Genomic DNA, 15,950 nt, shown 5'->3' on the forward strand with positions numbered 1-15,950 from the left:
GTAAAAGGGGTGGGGGAGTTGCATTACTGGTAAAGGAGAATATCACAGCTGTACTGCGGGAGGACACCTCGGAGGGGTCATGCAGCGAGGCAATATGGGTGGAGCTCAGGAATAGGAAGGGTGCAGTCACGATGTTGGGGGTTTACTACAGGCCTCCCAACAGCCAGCGGGAGGTAGAGGAGCAGATATGTAGACAAATTTTGGAAAGATGTAAAGGTAACAGGGTTGTAGTGGTGGGTGATTTCAACTTCCCCAATATTGGCTGGGACTCACTTAGTGCTAGGGGCTTGGATGGGGCAGAATTTGTAAGGAGCATCCAGGAGGGCTTCTTGAAACAATACGTAGATAGTCCAACTGAGGATGGGGCCGTACTGGACCTGGTATTGGGGAATGAGTCCGGCCAGGTGGTCGAAGTTTCAGTAGGGGAGCATTTCGGGAACAGTGACCATAATTCCATAAGTTTTAAGGTACTTGTGGATAAGGATAAGAGTAGTCCTCGGGTGAAGGTGCTAAATTGGGGGAAGGCTAATTATAACAATATTAGGCAGGAACTGAAGAATTTAGATTGGGGGCGGCTGTTTGCGGGTAAATCAACATCTGACATGTGGGAGTTTTTCAAACGTCAGTTTATTAGAATCCAGGACCAGCATGTTCCTGTGAGGAAGAAGGATAAGTTTGGCAAGTTTCGGGAACCTTGGATAACGCGGGATATTATGAGCCTCGTCAAAAAGAAAAAGGAAGCAATTGTAAGGGCTGGAAGGCTAGGAACAGACGAATCCCTTGAGGAATATAAAGACAGTAGGAAGGAACTTAAGCAAGGAGTCAGGAGGGCTAAAAGGGGTTATGAAAAGTCATTGGCAAACAGGATTAAGGAAAATCCCAAGGCTTTTTATATGTATATAAAGAGCAAGAGGGTAACCAGGGAAAGGGTTGGCCCACTCAAGGACAGAGAAGGGAATCTATGTGTGGAGACAGAGGAAATGGGCGAGGTACTAAATGAGTACTTTGCATCAGTATTCACCAAGGAGAAGGACTTGGTGGATGATGAGCCGAGGGGAGTGTGGATAGTCTCAGTCATCTCATTATAAAAAAGGAGGTGGTGTTGGGTGTCTTGCAAAGCATTAAGGTAGATAAGTCCCCAGGGCCTGATGGTATCTACCCCAGAATACTGAGGGAGTCAAGGGAAGAAATTGCTGGGGCCTTGACAGAAATCTTCGCATCCTCATTGGCTGCAGGTGAGGTCCCAGAGGACTGGAGAATAGCCAATGTTGTTCCTTTCTTTAAGAAGGGTAGCAAGGATAATCCAGGAAATTATAGCCTTACGTCAGTGGTAGGGAAATTATTAAAGAGGATTCTTCGGGACAGGATTTATTCCCATTTGGAAACAAATGGACTTATTAGCGACAGGCAGCATGGTTTTGTGAAGGGGAGGTCGTGTCTCGCTAATTTGATTGAGTTTTTTGAGGAAGTGACAAAGATGATTGATGAAGGAAGGGCAGTGGATGTTATCTATATGGACTTCATTAAAGCCTTTGACAAGGTCCCTCATGGCAGACTGATACAAAAGGTGAAGTCACATGGGATCAGAGGGGAGCTGGCAAGATGGATACAGAACTGGCTCGGTCACAGAAGACAGAGGGTAGCAGTGGAAGAGTGTTTTTCTGAATGGAGGGATGTGACAAGTGGTGTTCCGCAGGGATCAGTGCTGGGACCTTTGCTCTTTGTAGTATATATAAATGATTTGGAGGAAAATGTAGCTGGTCTGATTAGTAAGTTTGCGGACGACACAAAGGTTGGTGGAGTTGCGGACAGTGATGAGGATTGTCAGAGGATACAGCAGGATATAGATCGGTTGGAGACTTGGGCGGAGAAATGGCAGATGGAGTTTAATTCGGACAAATGTGAGGTAATGCATTTTGGAAGGTCTAATGCAGGTGGGAAGTATACAGTAAATGGCAGAACCCTTAGGAGTATTGACAGGCAGAGAGATCTGGACGTACAGGTCCACAGGTCACTGAATGTGGCAACACAGGTGGATAAGGTAGTCAAGAAGGCATGCTTGCCTTCATCGGTCGGGGCATAGAGTATAAAATAGGCAAGTCATGCTGCAGCTGTACAGAACTTTAGTTAGGCCACACTTAGAATATTGCGTGCAATTCTGGTCGCCACACTACCAGAAGGACGTGGAGGCTTTGGAGAGGGTACAGAAGAGGTTTACCAGGATGTTGGCTGGTCTGGAGGGCATTAGCTATGAGGAGAAGTTGGATAAACTCAGATTGTTTTCACTGGAACGACGGAGGTGGAGGGGCGACATGATAGAGGTTTACAAAGTTATAAGCGGCATGGACAGAGTAGATAGTCAGAAGCTTTTTCCCAGGGTGAAAGAGTCAGTTACTAGGGGACATAGGTTTAAGGTGAGAGGGGCAAAGTTTAGAGGGGATGTGCGAGGCAAGTTCTTTACACAGAGGGTGGTGAGTGCCTGGAACTTGTTGCCGGGGGAGGTGGTGGAAGCAGGTACCATAGAGACGTTTAAGAGGCATCGTGACAAATACATGAATAGGATGGGAATAGAGGGATATGGACCCCGGAAGTGCAGAAGGTTTTAGTTTAGGCAGGCATCAAGATCGGCGCAGGCTTGGAGGGCCGAATGGCCTGTTCCTGTGCTCGACTGTTCTTTGTTCTGGGCACCACACTTCAAGAAAGATGTGAAGGCATTGGAGAAAGAGCAGAAAAGATTCACGAGAATGGTTCCAGGGATAAAGGACTTCAGTATTGAAGATCAATTGGAGTAGTTGGGACTGTTTTCTCTGAAGTGAAGGCTGAGAGGAGATGTGATAGAGGTATTCAAAATCTGGAATTTGGGGTCTGGACAGGGTAGATAGGGAGAAACTGTTTCCACTCGTGAAAGGATCAAGAACAAGAGGCACAGATTTAATGTAATTGGCAAAAGAAGCAAAAGCGACATGAAGAAAAACTTTTTCATGCAACGAGTGGTTAGGATTTGGAATGCACTGCCTGAGAGGGTGGTGGAGGCAGCTTCAATCAAAGCTTTCAAAAGGGAATTAGGCTGTTCTCTGAAAAGGAAGAATGAGGAGGGTTATGGGGAGAAGACAGGGGAATAGCATTAGGTGAATTGCTCATCAGAGAGCTGGTGCAGGCATGATAGGCTGAATGACCTCCTTCTGCGCTTTAACAATTCTGTGATTCTGTGTTTCTAGTAACTGATAGTGTAGATGGAGAGAAATTATTTCCACTGGTTGGGGAGTCTAGGATTGGGGGACTTGGCCTAAAAATTAGAGCCAGACCTTTCAGGAGCAAAATCAGGAAACACTTCTACGTGTAAAAGGTGCTAGTAGTTTGAAGCTCTCTTCCACAAACAGCAATTGATGCTAGATCAAATGTTCATTTTAAGGTTGATAGGTTTTTGTTATCCAAAGGTTTTAAGGGATATGGGGAAAAGGCGGGCATGTGAAGCTTGACTACAGATCAGCCATCTCATTGAATGGTGGAACAGGCTCGAGGAGCTAAATGACCTCCTCCTGTTCCTATGTTCCTGTAAACAAGACCTTTCAGAGCTGGAATCACAGGCAAATAGTGAAGATCTTAAATAAAAACAGAAAATACTGGAAATATACAGAACTCTGGCAGATTCTGTACAGAGGAAAGTCAGATTACTATGTCCGAGCTGGAAAGGCATTGGTCTAAAATTAACCTCAGGATTATCAGGAAATGTAACTGAAGATAAATAGATGCTCACATGTTTTCAAAAGCCTTGCAAAATTTGTTGTAATATATTCATCAGATATTTCTGATTTTGGAGACAGTTGCATGTTGCAGGTTGGAAGTTATAACAAACTTGTTTATACTCAGACTCATCTCTCGGTTTCTTACCGCAATCACTTCACCGATTAGGGACAGATTTCTTTCCCACTCCTGCACTGTGCTCAGAAAAGGACCTACATATCTGCTTCCAGCCATGCTCTGCAGATTCATGGCGTTGTCATCGAGTATCTGAAGGATGTCGTCCACTGATCCCAGAATGTAGCCTCGATCCTGAGATCCTTTGTAGTACTTCTGCACAGTGAATTTCATAGTTTCCCAGGTGTCCACTACCTCCTTGACGCCCTGTGTACACAAAGGGCAGGCACACCCAGCAATTATAAAGTCTTGCTCTGAACCATACTTAAACTTCCAAAGTGATTTGTTTTCACCCAGTTAGCCAACTATTAGCAATGTGGCTGCACATCACTACTGAAAAATATAAATAGGCACTAAGAAACTCCAGCCAAGTGTGGCTTCTGTAAAATTAACTCAATGTCTCAATAATACAGTACTTTTAAACCATTTAGTATAAAATAAACTACTTTTGCACAAAATGTGATACAAACAGGTACACTACTTGAGAATCCATAATTTGTTGAAGCACCAGCCAGGTGTGACTTGAAAACTTCAAACCACTTTGTGGCATGGAATTGGTAGTTTTTGTGGGGGAAGGTAGAATCAGCAATCCATAAAGTTTATATACCATTTGAAGGTGTCAATAATGGTGAAAATATGCCTCGTTAACATCATTTTAAGGGTTAATTCCATATTCCCATGCTCCCAGCAGGCAGCAGTGCTCAGAGCAAGCACAAGTAGGAGAAATGGCATCTCAGGGTTACAGCCCTCTCCCTGATCCCGTCTCCCCATTCCCTCTCCCTAATTCCCACTCCCTGATTCCCTCCACCCTCCCAACCCATGTTCCCTTTGAGTATAGCTTGTCTGCTGAGTGCACAGAAGGTCGGAATTAACCCAGTAGTTTTCAAAGCACAGCTCACCTTCTCAATGCCAAGTTCTTTGATGGCAGCGGTAACAATCTCACTGATGACATCACTATATTTGTGAAGCTGCATAGCAAACATATTCTGTAATGTAAATGTTTCAGCTCGCATCTCAAACTGCGTGTCTGTTCTCGCCATTAATGTTCTCCAGTGCCTACAAAATAAATTATATTTGTAAGAGTCTGCACAACCACTTGGTGAAGTATTCAAGTTAGAGCAGAATACCCGAGGTACATAGGAACAGGAGTAGGCCATTCAGCCCATCGAACCTGCTCCGCCATTCAATACAATCATCCACTTCAAAGCCTTTTTCCCCACGCTATCCCCATATCCCCTTATGTCATTTGTATTTAGAAATCTGTCAATCTCTACTTTAAACATACTCAATGACTGAGCTTCCAGCACCCTCTGGGGTAGAGAATTCCAAAGATCCACAACCTTCGGAGTAAAGAAATTTCTCCTCATCTCTGTCCCAAGTGGCTTCCCCCTTATTTTGAAATGGTGTCCCCTGGTTCTAGACTCCCCAACCAGGGGAAACATCTTACCTGCATCTACCCTACCACATCCCCACCTTCCCTATATTCCCCTACCTACACTAGGGGCAATTTGTAATGGCCAATTTACCTATCAACCTGCAAGTCTTTGGCTGTGGGAGGAAACCGGAGCACCCGGCGAAAAACCACGCGGTCACAAGGAGAACTTGCAAACTCCACACAGGCAGTACCCGGAATTGAACCCGGATCGCTGGAGCTGTGAGGCTGCGGTGCTAACCACTGCGCCACTGTGCCGCACTGTAGGTTTCAATGAGATCACCTCCCATTCTTTGTAACTCTAGAGAATACAGGCACAGTTTCCCCAATCTCTCTTCAGAGGACAGTCCCGCCATCCAGGAATAAGTCTGGTGAATCTCTGTTGCACTCCCTCAATGGCAATAATATCCTTCCTAAGGTAAGGGAACCAAACTGCACACAGTACTCCAGGTGCGGTCTAACCAAGGTTCTATACAATTGAAGCAAGACTTCACTACTCCTGTATTCAAATCCTCTTGTGATAAAGGCTAACATACCATTAGCCTTCCTAATTGCTTGCTGTACCTGCATGTTAGCTTTCAGTGACTTATTCACAACGACACCCAGGTCCCTTCGTACACCTACATTTTCTAATCTCTTGCCATTTAAGAAATACTCTGCACATCTATTCCTCCTTCCAAAATGGATAACCTCACATTTTTCCACATCATATTCCATCTGCCCACTCACTAAGTCTGTCCAAATCCCCTTGAAGCCGCTTTGCATCTTCCTCACAACACACATTCCCTCCTAGTTTTGTGTCACCCGTGAACTTGGAAATATTACATTTGGTCCCCACATCCAAATCATTGATATATATTGTGAACAGCTGGGGCCCAAGTACTGATCCTTGCAGTACCCCACTAGACACTAGAGAATGACCTGCTTGTTCCTATTCTCTGCTTTCTGCCTGTTAACCAATCCTTAATCCATGCCAGTATATTACCTCCTATCCCATGTGCTTTAATTTTGCTAACCAATCTCCTGTGGGGGACTTTATCAAAAGCCTTCTGAAAATCCAAGTATACCACGTCCACCAACTCCCCTTTATCAATTCTGTTAGTAACATCCTCAAAAAACTCCAACAGTTTCGCCAAACATGATTTCCCATTCATAAATCCATGTTGGCTTCCCAATCAAATCATTATTATCCAAGTATCCATTTAACACATCCCTTAGAATAAATTCTAACATTTTCCCAATGACTGATGTAAGGCTAACAGGTCGGTAATTCCCCGTTTTCTCTCTCCCTCCCTTCTTTAATATTGGGGTGACATTTGCGACCTTCCAATCTGCAGAAACCGTTCCAGAATCTATAGAATTTTGGAAGATGATCACCAATGCATCCATTATCTCCATAGCTACCTCTTTCAGCACTCTGAGATGTAGAATATCAGGTCCTGGGGACTTATCAACCTTCAGCCCCATTAATTTCTCCAATACAACCTTCTTACTAATACTAATTTCCTTCAATTCCTCATTCTCCCCAATCCCTTGAATCTCTAATTCTGGAAGATTTCTTGTATCTTCCACAGTGAAGACACACACAAAGTAATCATTTAGCTTCTCTGCCATTTCTCTATTCCCCATTATAAATTCTCCTGATTCTCCTGTAATGGACCCACATTTGTCTGAGCCAAACGTTTCCTTTTTACGTATCTAGAGAAGCTTTTACAGTCCGTTTTTATGTTTTTTGCTAGTTTACATTCATATTCTATTCTCCCTTTCTTTGTCAGTTTCTTGGTCCTCCTTTGCTGTCTTCTAAACTCCTCCCAATTCTCGTTTACTACTATTTCTGGTAACTTTATAGGCCTTTTCTTTTAATCTTGTACAATCCTTAACTTCCTTTGTTAGCCACGGTTGACTGCCTTTACTTTTGGGGTTTTTGTGCCTTGAAGGAATGTACAGTTGCTGTAAATTATTTAATAATTCTTTGAAGACTATCCATTGTCTATGCACTGTCATACCTTTTAATGTATTTTCCCAATCCACCTCAGCCAATTTACCCCTCATACCTTCATGATTTCTTTTGTTCAAATTTAACACCCTGACTTCAGATTGAGGTAATGCGGAGTACTCAAGCGACAGTGGCATACTCGATAAACAGTGGCGTACGCGAGCGACAATACAGTACTCGAGCTTACCTCCAACTGTTTCCATTTTGATCAAAACAGGAAAGACGAATGAAACTAACCTCTCTCTTAATGCCTCATTTTTCAAGTCCAATAATAAAGGAATGGATTCCTTGAATTCTTTCATCTGAGATTCCAGATGGAAACCAACTGAAAGGCTGCGGACCTCTTTTGGCAGCTTTCTGAAAGCCTTCAAAAACCCATCAATTCCTTCTTGAAGCAGCTGTACATTTAGATCTGCCCATAATGTCTCAGACCATTCCTCTTTGGCAATCTAGAAAAATGGCAACAGGTTAATATAAAAGCAAAATACTGTGAAAGCTGGAAATCTGAAATGAAAACAGGAAACGTTGGAAATACTCAGCAGTTTAGGCAAGATCTGTGGCGAGAGAAACAGAGTTAACGTTTCAGGGCTATCACCTTTCCATCAAGAAATGTCCTGATGAGAAGTCAAGACCTGAAATGTTATCTCTGTTTCTCTCTCCACACATGCTGCCAGATCTGCTGAGTAGCTCCAGCCTTTCCTGTTTTAATAACAGATAAACAGTCCTGATTTGGAAGGACCTAAGCACACAGGTAACCTATCCAGAAAAAAAATCATCAGTACAATAAGTAAATTTAGAATGCTACCTCCAACCCTGTCATAGAATGATACAGCAATGGAGGCCACCATTCGGCCCATCTTGCTTGTGCCAGCTCTTGAACTATGCAAGTTTTCCCACTTCTCTACTCAATTTTTCCCCTCCAAGTATTTATCTAATTCTCTTTTGAAAGTTACTACTGAATCTGTTTCAGAGTCTGTTGCCCTTTCAGGCAGCACATGTCAGATCATCACAAATCAATTCCAGATCACAACAACTGTTGTGTTGTTCCAGACCTCACCAGTGCTTCAAGGTTTCAAAACAAGATTATTTCAGTTGGATTGTTAATATATTGAAGTGCAAATATGTGCTTCTTATCACTGGTTAACAAGAATAAACTTGCACTCATAGAACATAGAACAGTACAGCACAGTACAGGCCCTTCGGCCCACGATGTTGTGCCGACCCTTTAACCTACTCTAAGATCAAACTACTTCCATACCCTTCATTCTACTATCATCCATGTACCTCTCCAAGAGTCGCTTAAATGTCCCTAATGTATCTGCTTCTACTACCACCGCTGGCAGTGCATTCCATGCACCCACCACTCTCTGTGTAAAGAACCTACCTCTGACATCTCCCCGAAACCTTCCTCCAATCACCTTAAAATTATGCCCCCTGGTGATAGCCCTTTCCGCCCTGGGAAAAAGTCTCTGGTTATCCACACTATCTATGCCTCTCATCATCTTGTACACCTCTAAAACGTCACCTCTCATCCTTCTTCGCTCCAATGAGAAAAGTCCTAGCTCCCTCAATCTTTCTTCGTAGGACATGCCCTCCAGTCCAGGCAGCATCCTAGTAAATCTCCTCTGCACCCTCTCTAAAGCTTCCACATCCTTCCTATCATGAGGCGACCAGAACTGAACACAATATTCCAAGTGTGGTCTAACCAGGGCTTTATAGAGCTGCAGCATAACCTCACGGCTCTTAAACTCAATCCCCCTGTTAATGAAAGCCAACACCCCATACGCCTTCTTAACAACCCTATCAACTTGGGTGGCAACTCTGAGGGATCTATGGACGTGGACCCCAAGATCCCTCTGTTCCTCCACACTGCCAAGAATCCTGTCTTTAAGCCTGCATTCTGCATTCAAATTTGACCTTCCAAAATGAATCACTTCACACTTTTCCAGGTTTAACTCCATCTGCCACTTCTCAGCCCAGCTCTGCATCCTGTCAATGTCCCGTTGCAACCTACAACAGCCCTCCACACTACTCACAACTCCAGCAACCTTTGTGTCATCGGCAAATTTACTAACCCAGCCTTCCACTTCCTCATCCAAGTCATTTATAAAAATCACAAAGAGCAGAGATCCCAGAACAGATCCCTGTGGAACACCACTGGTCACCGAGCTCCAGGCTGAATACTTTCCATCTACTACCACCCTCTGTCTTCTATGGGCCAGCCAATTCTGTATCCAGACAGCCAAATTTCCCTGTATCTCATGCCTCCTTACTTTCTGAATGAGCCTACCATGGGGAACCTTATCAAACGCCTTGCTAAAATCCATATACACCACATCCACTGCTCTTCCTTCATCAATGTGTTTTGTCACATCCTCAAAGAATTCAATAAGGCTTGTGAGGCATGACCTGCCCCTCACAAAGCCATGCTGACTATCTCTAATCAAACTATGCTTTTCCAAATAATCATAAATCCTGTCTCTGAGAATCCTCTCCAATAATTTGCCCACCACCGACGTAAGACTGACTGGGCTGTAATTCCCAGGGTTATCCCTATTCCCTTTCGTGAACAAGGGAATAACATTGCCACCCTCCAATCATCTGGTACTACTCCAGTGGACAGTGAGGATGCAAAGATCATCGCCAAAGGCGCGGCAATCTCTTCCCTCGCTTCCCGTAATAACCTTGGGTATATCCCGTCTGGCCCCGGGGACTTATCTATCCTCATATCTTTCAAAATTTCCAGCACATCCTCCTTCTTAACATCAACCTGTTCGAGCATATCAGCCTGTTTCACGCTGTCCTCACAAACGACAAGGTCCCTCTCACTAGTGAAAACTGAAGCAAAGTATTCATTAAGGACCTCCCTACCTCCTCCGACTCCAGGCACAAGTTCCCTCCACTATCCCTGATCGGCCCTACACTCACTCTGGCCATCCTCTTGTTCCTCACATAAGTGTAGAACGCCTTGGGATTTTCCTTAATCCTACCCGCCAAGACTTTTTCATGTCCCCTTCTAGCTCTCCTAAGTCCATTCTTCAGTTCCTTCCTGGCTACCTTGTAACCCACTAGAGCCCTGCCTGATCCTTGCTTCCTCAACCTTAAGTAAGCTTCCTTCTTCCTCTTGACTAGCTGTTCCACATCTCTTGTCATCCAAGGTTCCTTCACCCTACCATCCCTTCCTTGCCTCATTGGGACAAACCTATCGAGAAGTCGCAGCAAGTGCTCCCTAAACAACCTCCACATTTCTGTCGTGCATTTCCCCGAGAACATCTGTTCCCAATTTAACCTCCCCAGTTCCTGCCGAATAGCATTGTAATTCCCCCTCCCCCAATTAAATATTTTCCTATCCCGTCTGCTCCTATCCCTCTCCATGACTATAGTAAAGGTCAGGGAGTTGTGATCACTATCACTGAAATGCTCTCCCACCGAGAGATCTGCCACCTGGCCTGGTTCGTTGCCAAGCACCAAATCCAACATAGCCTCCCCTCTAGTCGGCCGATCTACATATTGAGTCAGGAAACCTTCCTGGACACACCTGACAAAATCTGCTCCATCCAAACTATTTGCACTAAGGAGGTTCCAATCAATATTAGGGAAGTTGAAGTCACCCATGACAACAATCCTGTTACTTCTGCACCTTTCCAAAATCTGCCTCCCAATCTGTTCCTCCATGTCTCTGTTGCTATTGGGGGTCTATAGAAAACTCCCAATAAAGTGACTGCTCCTTTCCTGTTTCTGACTTCCACCCATACTGACTCAGTAGACAAACCCACTCATATAGAAAATACCAGCAGAGTCCAAAACAACAACAGCAGTGACAACAACTTAGTAAACAAAGTAATAAAACAGCCCAAGGTGCCTCACAGGAGCGTTATCAAAGAAAATGTGACACTGAGCCACTTGAGGAGATATTAGGACAGGCGACGAAATGCCTGGTTAAAGGGGAACATTTTAAGAAGCGTTTTAAATGAGATGAGTGAAGTAGAGAGGCAAAGAGGTTTAGGGAGGGAACTCCAGAGTTTAGGGCCTAGGCAGCTGAAGGCGAGACTGCTAATGGTAGAGGGATTAACACTGGGGGTGGACAAGAGGCCAAAATTGGAGGAGCGCTGAGATCTCAAAGGGTGGTTGTCAAGAAATTCTTTGTGTTATGTTAAGCAACACAATGAGGTACATGGATTCCAGTGCCTTGAAGATCTCGAAAATGTTTCTTCTTTGGCCTCCTTATCTCGAGATACAATGGGTAAGCACCTGGAGGTGGTCAGTGGTGTGTGGAGCAGCGCCTGGAGTGGCTATAAAGGCCAATTCTAGAGTGACAGGCTCTTCCACAGGTGCTGCAGAAAAATTTGTTTGTCGGGGCTGTTACACAGTTGGCTCTCCCCTTGCGCTTTTGTCTTTTTTCCTGCCACACTTTAGCCCCGCCTTTATGGCTGCCCGCCAGCTCTGGCGAACGCTGGCAACTGACTCACACCACTTGTGAGCAATGTCACAGGACTTCATGTCGCGTTTGCAGACGTCTTTAAAGCGGAGACATGGACGGCCGGTGGGTCTGATACCAGTGGCGAGCTCGCTGTACAGTGTGTCTTTGGGGATCCTGCCATCTTCCATGCGGCTCACATGCCCAAGCCATCTCAAGCACCGCTGACTCAGTAGTGTGTACAAGCTGGGGATGTTGGCCACCTCGAGGACTTCTGTGTTGGAGATACGGTCCTGCCACCTGATGCCAAGTATTCTCCGGAGGCAGCGAAGATGGAATGAATTGAGACATCGCTCTTGGCTGACATACGTTGTCCAGGCCTCGCTGCCATAGAGCAAGGTACTGAGGACACAGGCTTGATACACTCGGACTTTTGTGTTCCATGTCAGTGCGCCATTTTCCCACACTCTCTTCGCCAGTCTGGACATAGCAGTGGAAGCCTTTCCCATGCGCTTGTTGATTTCTGCATCGAGAGACAGGTTACTGGTGATAGTTGAGCCTAGGTAGGTGAACTCTTGAACCACTTCCAGAGCGTGGTCGCCAATATTGATGGATGGAGCATTTCTGACGTCCTGCCCCATGATGTTCGTTTTCTTGAGGCTGATGGTTAGGCCAAATTCATTGCAGGCAGCCGCAAACCTGTCGATGAGACTCTGCAGGCACTCTTCAGTGTGAGATGTTAAAGCAGCATCGTCAGCAAAGAGGAGTTCCCTGATGAGGACTTTCCGTACTTTAGACTTCGCTCTTAGACGGGCAAGGTTGAACGACCTGCCCTCTGATCTCGTGTGGAGGAAAATTCCTTCTTCAGAAGACTTGAACGCATGTGAAAGCAGCAGGGAGAAGAAAATCCCAAAAAGTGTGGGTGCGAGAACACAGCCCTGTTTCACGCCACTCAGGATAGGGAAGGGGTCTGATGAGGAGCCACCATGTTGAATTGTGCCTTTCATATTGTCATGGAATGAGGTGATGATACTCAGTAGCTTTGGTGGACATCCAATCTTTTCTAGTAGTCTGAAGAGACCACGTCTGCTGACGAGGTCAAAGGCTTTGGTGAGATCAATGAAAGCAATGTAGAGGGGCATCTGTTGTTCGCGGCAGTTCTCCTGTATCTGACGAAGGGAGAACAGCATGTCAACGGTCGATCTCTCTGCACGAAAGCCACACTGTGCCTCAGGGTAGACGCGCTCGGCCAGCTTCTGGAGCCTGTTTAGAGCGACTCGAGCAAAGACTTTCCCCACTATGCTGAGCAGGGAGATTCCACGGTAGTTGTTGCAGTCACCGCGGTCACCTTTGTTTTTATAGAGGGTGATGATATTGGCATCGCGCATGTCCTGAGGTACTGCTCCCTCGTCCCAGCACAGGCATAGCAGTTCATGCAGTGCTGAGAGTATAGCAGGCTTGGCACTCTTGATTATTTCAGGAGTAATGTTGTCCTTCCCAGGGGCTTTTCCGCTGGCTAGAGAATCAATGGCATCACTGAGTTCCGATTTTGTTGGCTGTATGTCCAGCTCATCCGTGACTGGTAGAGGCTGGGCTGCATTGAGGGCAGTCTCAGTGACAACATTCTCCCTGGAGTACAGTTCTAGGTAGTGCTCAACCCAGCGGTCCATTTGTTTGCGTTGGTCAGTGATTATGTCCCCTGATTTAGATTTGAGGGGGGCGATCTTCTTGATGGTTGGCCCAAAAGCTCTCTCAATGCCATGATACATTCCTCTGATGTTTCCAGTGTCTGAGGCCAGCTGAATATGACTACATAGGTGTTGCCAGTAGTCAATTGCGCAGCGCCTGGCTGTTCTTTGTGCAGTGCTTCTGGCTGCTTTAAGTGCTACGGATGTTAACTCGCTGGGGGCTTTCTTGTAGTTCAACAGTGCAATGCGCTTAGCGGCTATGACAGGTTCCAGCTCTTCAATCGAAAATGTTTATTAACAGCTAAATTAGTATATACAATACAGGGCACACAATGTACAGAACCTTTGTCTAGGGTGTTATAGTTGCAGAGTGACTATGGCTTCTGGTCACATGACTATATCCTGGTACTTAACTCATTAGCATATTGAGTTCCTAAAGGGACAGCACTCTTAAATCCATCATACAACAGTTGTCGGGCTGGAGAAGGTTACAGAAATAATGAGTGGTGAGGCCATAGGATTTAGAAACAAAAATTAGAATTTTAAAGTCAAGGTAATGCCGGAGTGGGAGCCATTGTAGGTCAGCGAGCACAAGGGGTAATGGGTGATCAGAACTTCACACAAGATAGAATATGGGTTGGAGAGTTTTGGTGAGCTGATGTTTACAGAGGGCAGAAGGTGGAAGGCCGGTGAGGAGAGCATTGGAATATCGAGTCTGGAGGTAACAAAGGCACGGATAAGGGTTTCAGTAGCAGATGGGAAGAGGCAGAGGCAGAGAGGGGACGGTTATGGAGGTGGAAGTAGGCAAGCTTAATGATGGAGAGGATATTTGGACTGGAAACTCAGCTTAGTATCAGATAGGACGCTGAGGTTGCAAATGGTCTGGTTCAGCCTTAGACAGTGACCAGGGAAGAGGATGGAGTTTGTAGCAGGGATCAAAGACAATGGCTTCATTCTTCCCAATATTAAATTGGAGGACATTTCTGTTCATCCAACACAGGACACCGGACAAGCAGGGTGACAAATCAGAGGCAGCAGAGGGATCGAGAGAGGTAGTAGTGAATTAGATGCTGGGACATCTGTCATACGATAGAAAGGTATTTACAATCAGCACCATAATGAGAGGGAGGGGTTAAGAACGAAACACCGATGTTCCTTCTAAGCTGCATGGGTGCACAGCCACGCAGTAATGCAGAACATACCACACAATGCAACAAACAGGCTGCGCACAACAAAGGCAAATTAGAGGGAACTGGTCAATATCTACAGCTGGGGGCAAGTTGGACTGCATATATTTCTTGAGGTCTCCTTGGCCTGATGCTAACTATATTCTAGAGGGATGTAATAGTACAACACATTTAATGCTATCCCTGATCCAGTTGTCAGATGGTGCATGAAACTGGTCAATTGGTAACACCCCCACTTTATCCACAACCACTTCATCTCCCCACAGCACCAAGATGAATTATTTAGCAAATCAGCTGATCATAGCCATAAGCCAATTTGCCATTCTTCTACATTCTGTGTCATCAGTGACCTTTTATTAAATTGCTATAGTGCAAGATAGTGTTTGTGCGGGGGTGGGTGAGGACAGACAGGCAGCACCATGCTACGCTCAAGGAAAGACTGCTTGAAACTACAGTGGTTTCAGGCACAGCAGATTGTCCAAATTGGCAAACCTCATACAATAGTTGCACACTCCACAGTTCTTCAAATAAAGCAGATATGTTAAATACAGCATGAATATTAATCATCCTGACTTTGAACTATATCATTGTTCCTTCACTGCCGCTGGGTCAAAATCCTGGAACTCCCTTCCTAACAGGACTGCAGCGGTTCAAGAAGGCAGCTCACCACCACCTTCTCAAGGGCAATTAAGGATGGACAATAAATGCTGGCCTAGCCAGTGATGCCAACATCCCATGAACGAATATATTTTTAAAAAAGGCTAAACAAACATACCCGCTGTGCCTTGTAAATGTCATAGATCTGTCGCAAGCCTTTCATTTCCTTCTGAAGTAATACTAGCTCAGGGTGCATTGTAATCGGCAGATCAAAAAGCTTTTCAGCATTTGCAAGCTCTTGACGGTTTCTCTCAAATTCTTCCACCTCATTTTCAAATTTGCCCAAGATTTCAAGCCCTACAATAAACAATGAAAAAAACAAGAAAAACATAAAGCATTGGCATATTTACAGCTTTCCTAGTATGTAATGGGGAAGCTAGATAAATAAATAAAAGGAAAAGGAATAGATATCTAAACAAGAAATGCTGGAAATACTCAGCAGGTCTGGCAGCATCTGTGGAGAGAGAAGCAGAGTTAACGTTTCAGGTCAGTGACCCTTCATCAGAACTGGCAAAGGTTAGAAATGTAATAGGTTTTAAGCAAATAATGCAGGGGTGAGGCAAGGGATAACAAAAGGAAAGGTGTTGATAGGCAGGGTTACAGGGAATAACTGACCAGAAGGTCATGGAGCAAAGGCAAAAGGTATGTTAACAGT

The 15,950-nt window shown here is 45.0% G+C and overlaps 1 protein-coding gene across 11 annotated transcripts in view; it reads right to left on the reverse strand.

Annotated features, from left to right (window-relative positions):
- The window catches only part of dnah10 (dynein axonemal heavy chain 10), a 323,633-nt gene that overhangs the window by 191,747 nt on the left and 115,936 nt on the right, over positions 1-15,950 (reverse strand). For all 11 annotated transcript variants that reach the window (XR_010977212.1, XM_068054492.1, XM_068054489.1 and 8 more), the window contains 4 exons: positions 15,414-15,592; positions 7,584-7,795; positions 4,818-4,974; positions 3,892-4,125 (listed from right to left, as the gene is read on the reverse strand). Coding sequence is in view for 10 of the 11 variants with exons in the window: in XM_068054492.1 (XP_067910593.1) it covers positions 3,892-4,125; positions 4,818-4,974; positions 7,584-7,795; positions 15,414-15,592 (782 nt within the window). In the remaining variant the exon portion in view is untranslated. The remainder of the gene's footprint in view (positions 1-3,891; positions 4,126-4,817; positions 4,975-7,583; positions 7,796-15,413; positions 15,593-15,950) is intronic.

This window comes from Heterodontus francisci, chromosome 23, assembly GCF_036365525.1.
Source record: "Heterodontus francisci isolate sHetFra1 chromosome 23, sHetFra1.hap1, whole genome shotgun sequence".
NCBI classification, from domain to species: Eukaryota; Metazoa; Chordata; class Chondrichthyes; order Heterodontiformes; family Heterodontidae; genus Heterodontus; species Heterodontus francisci.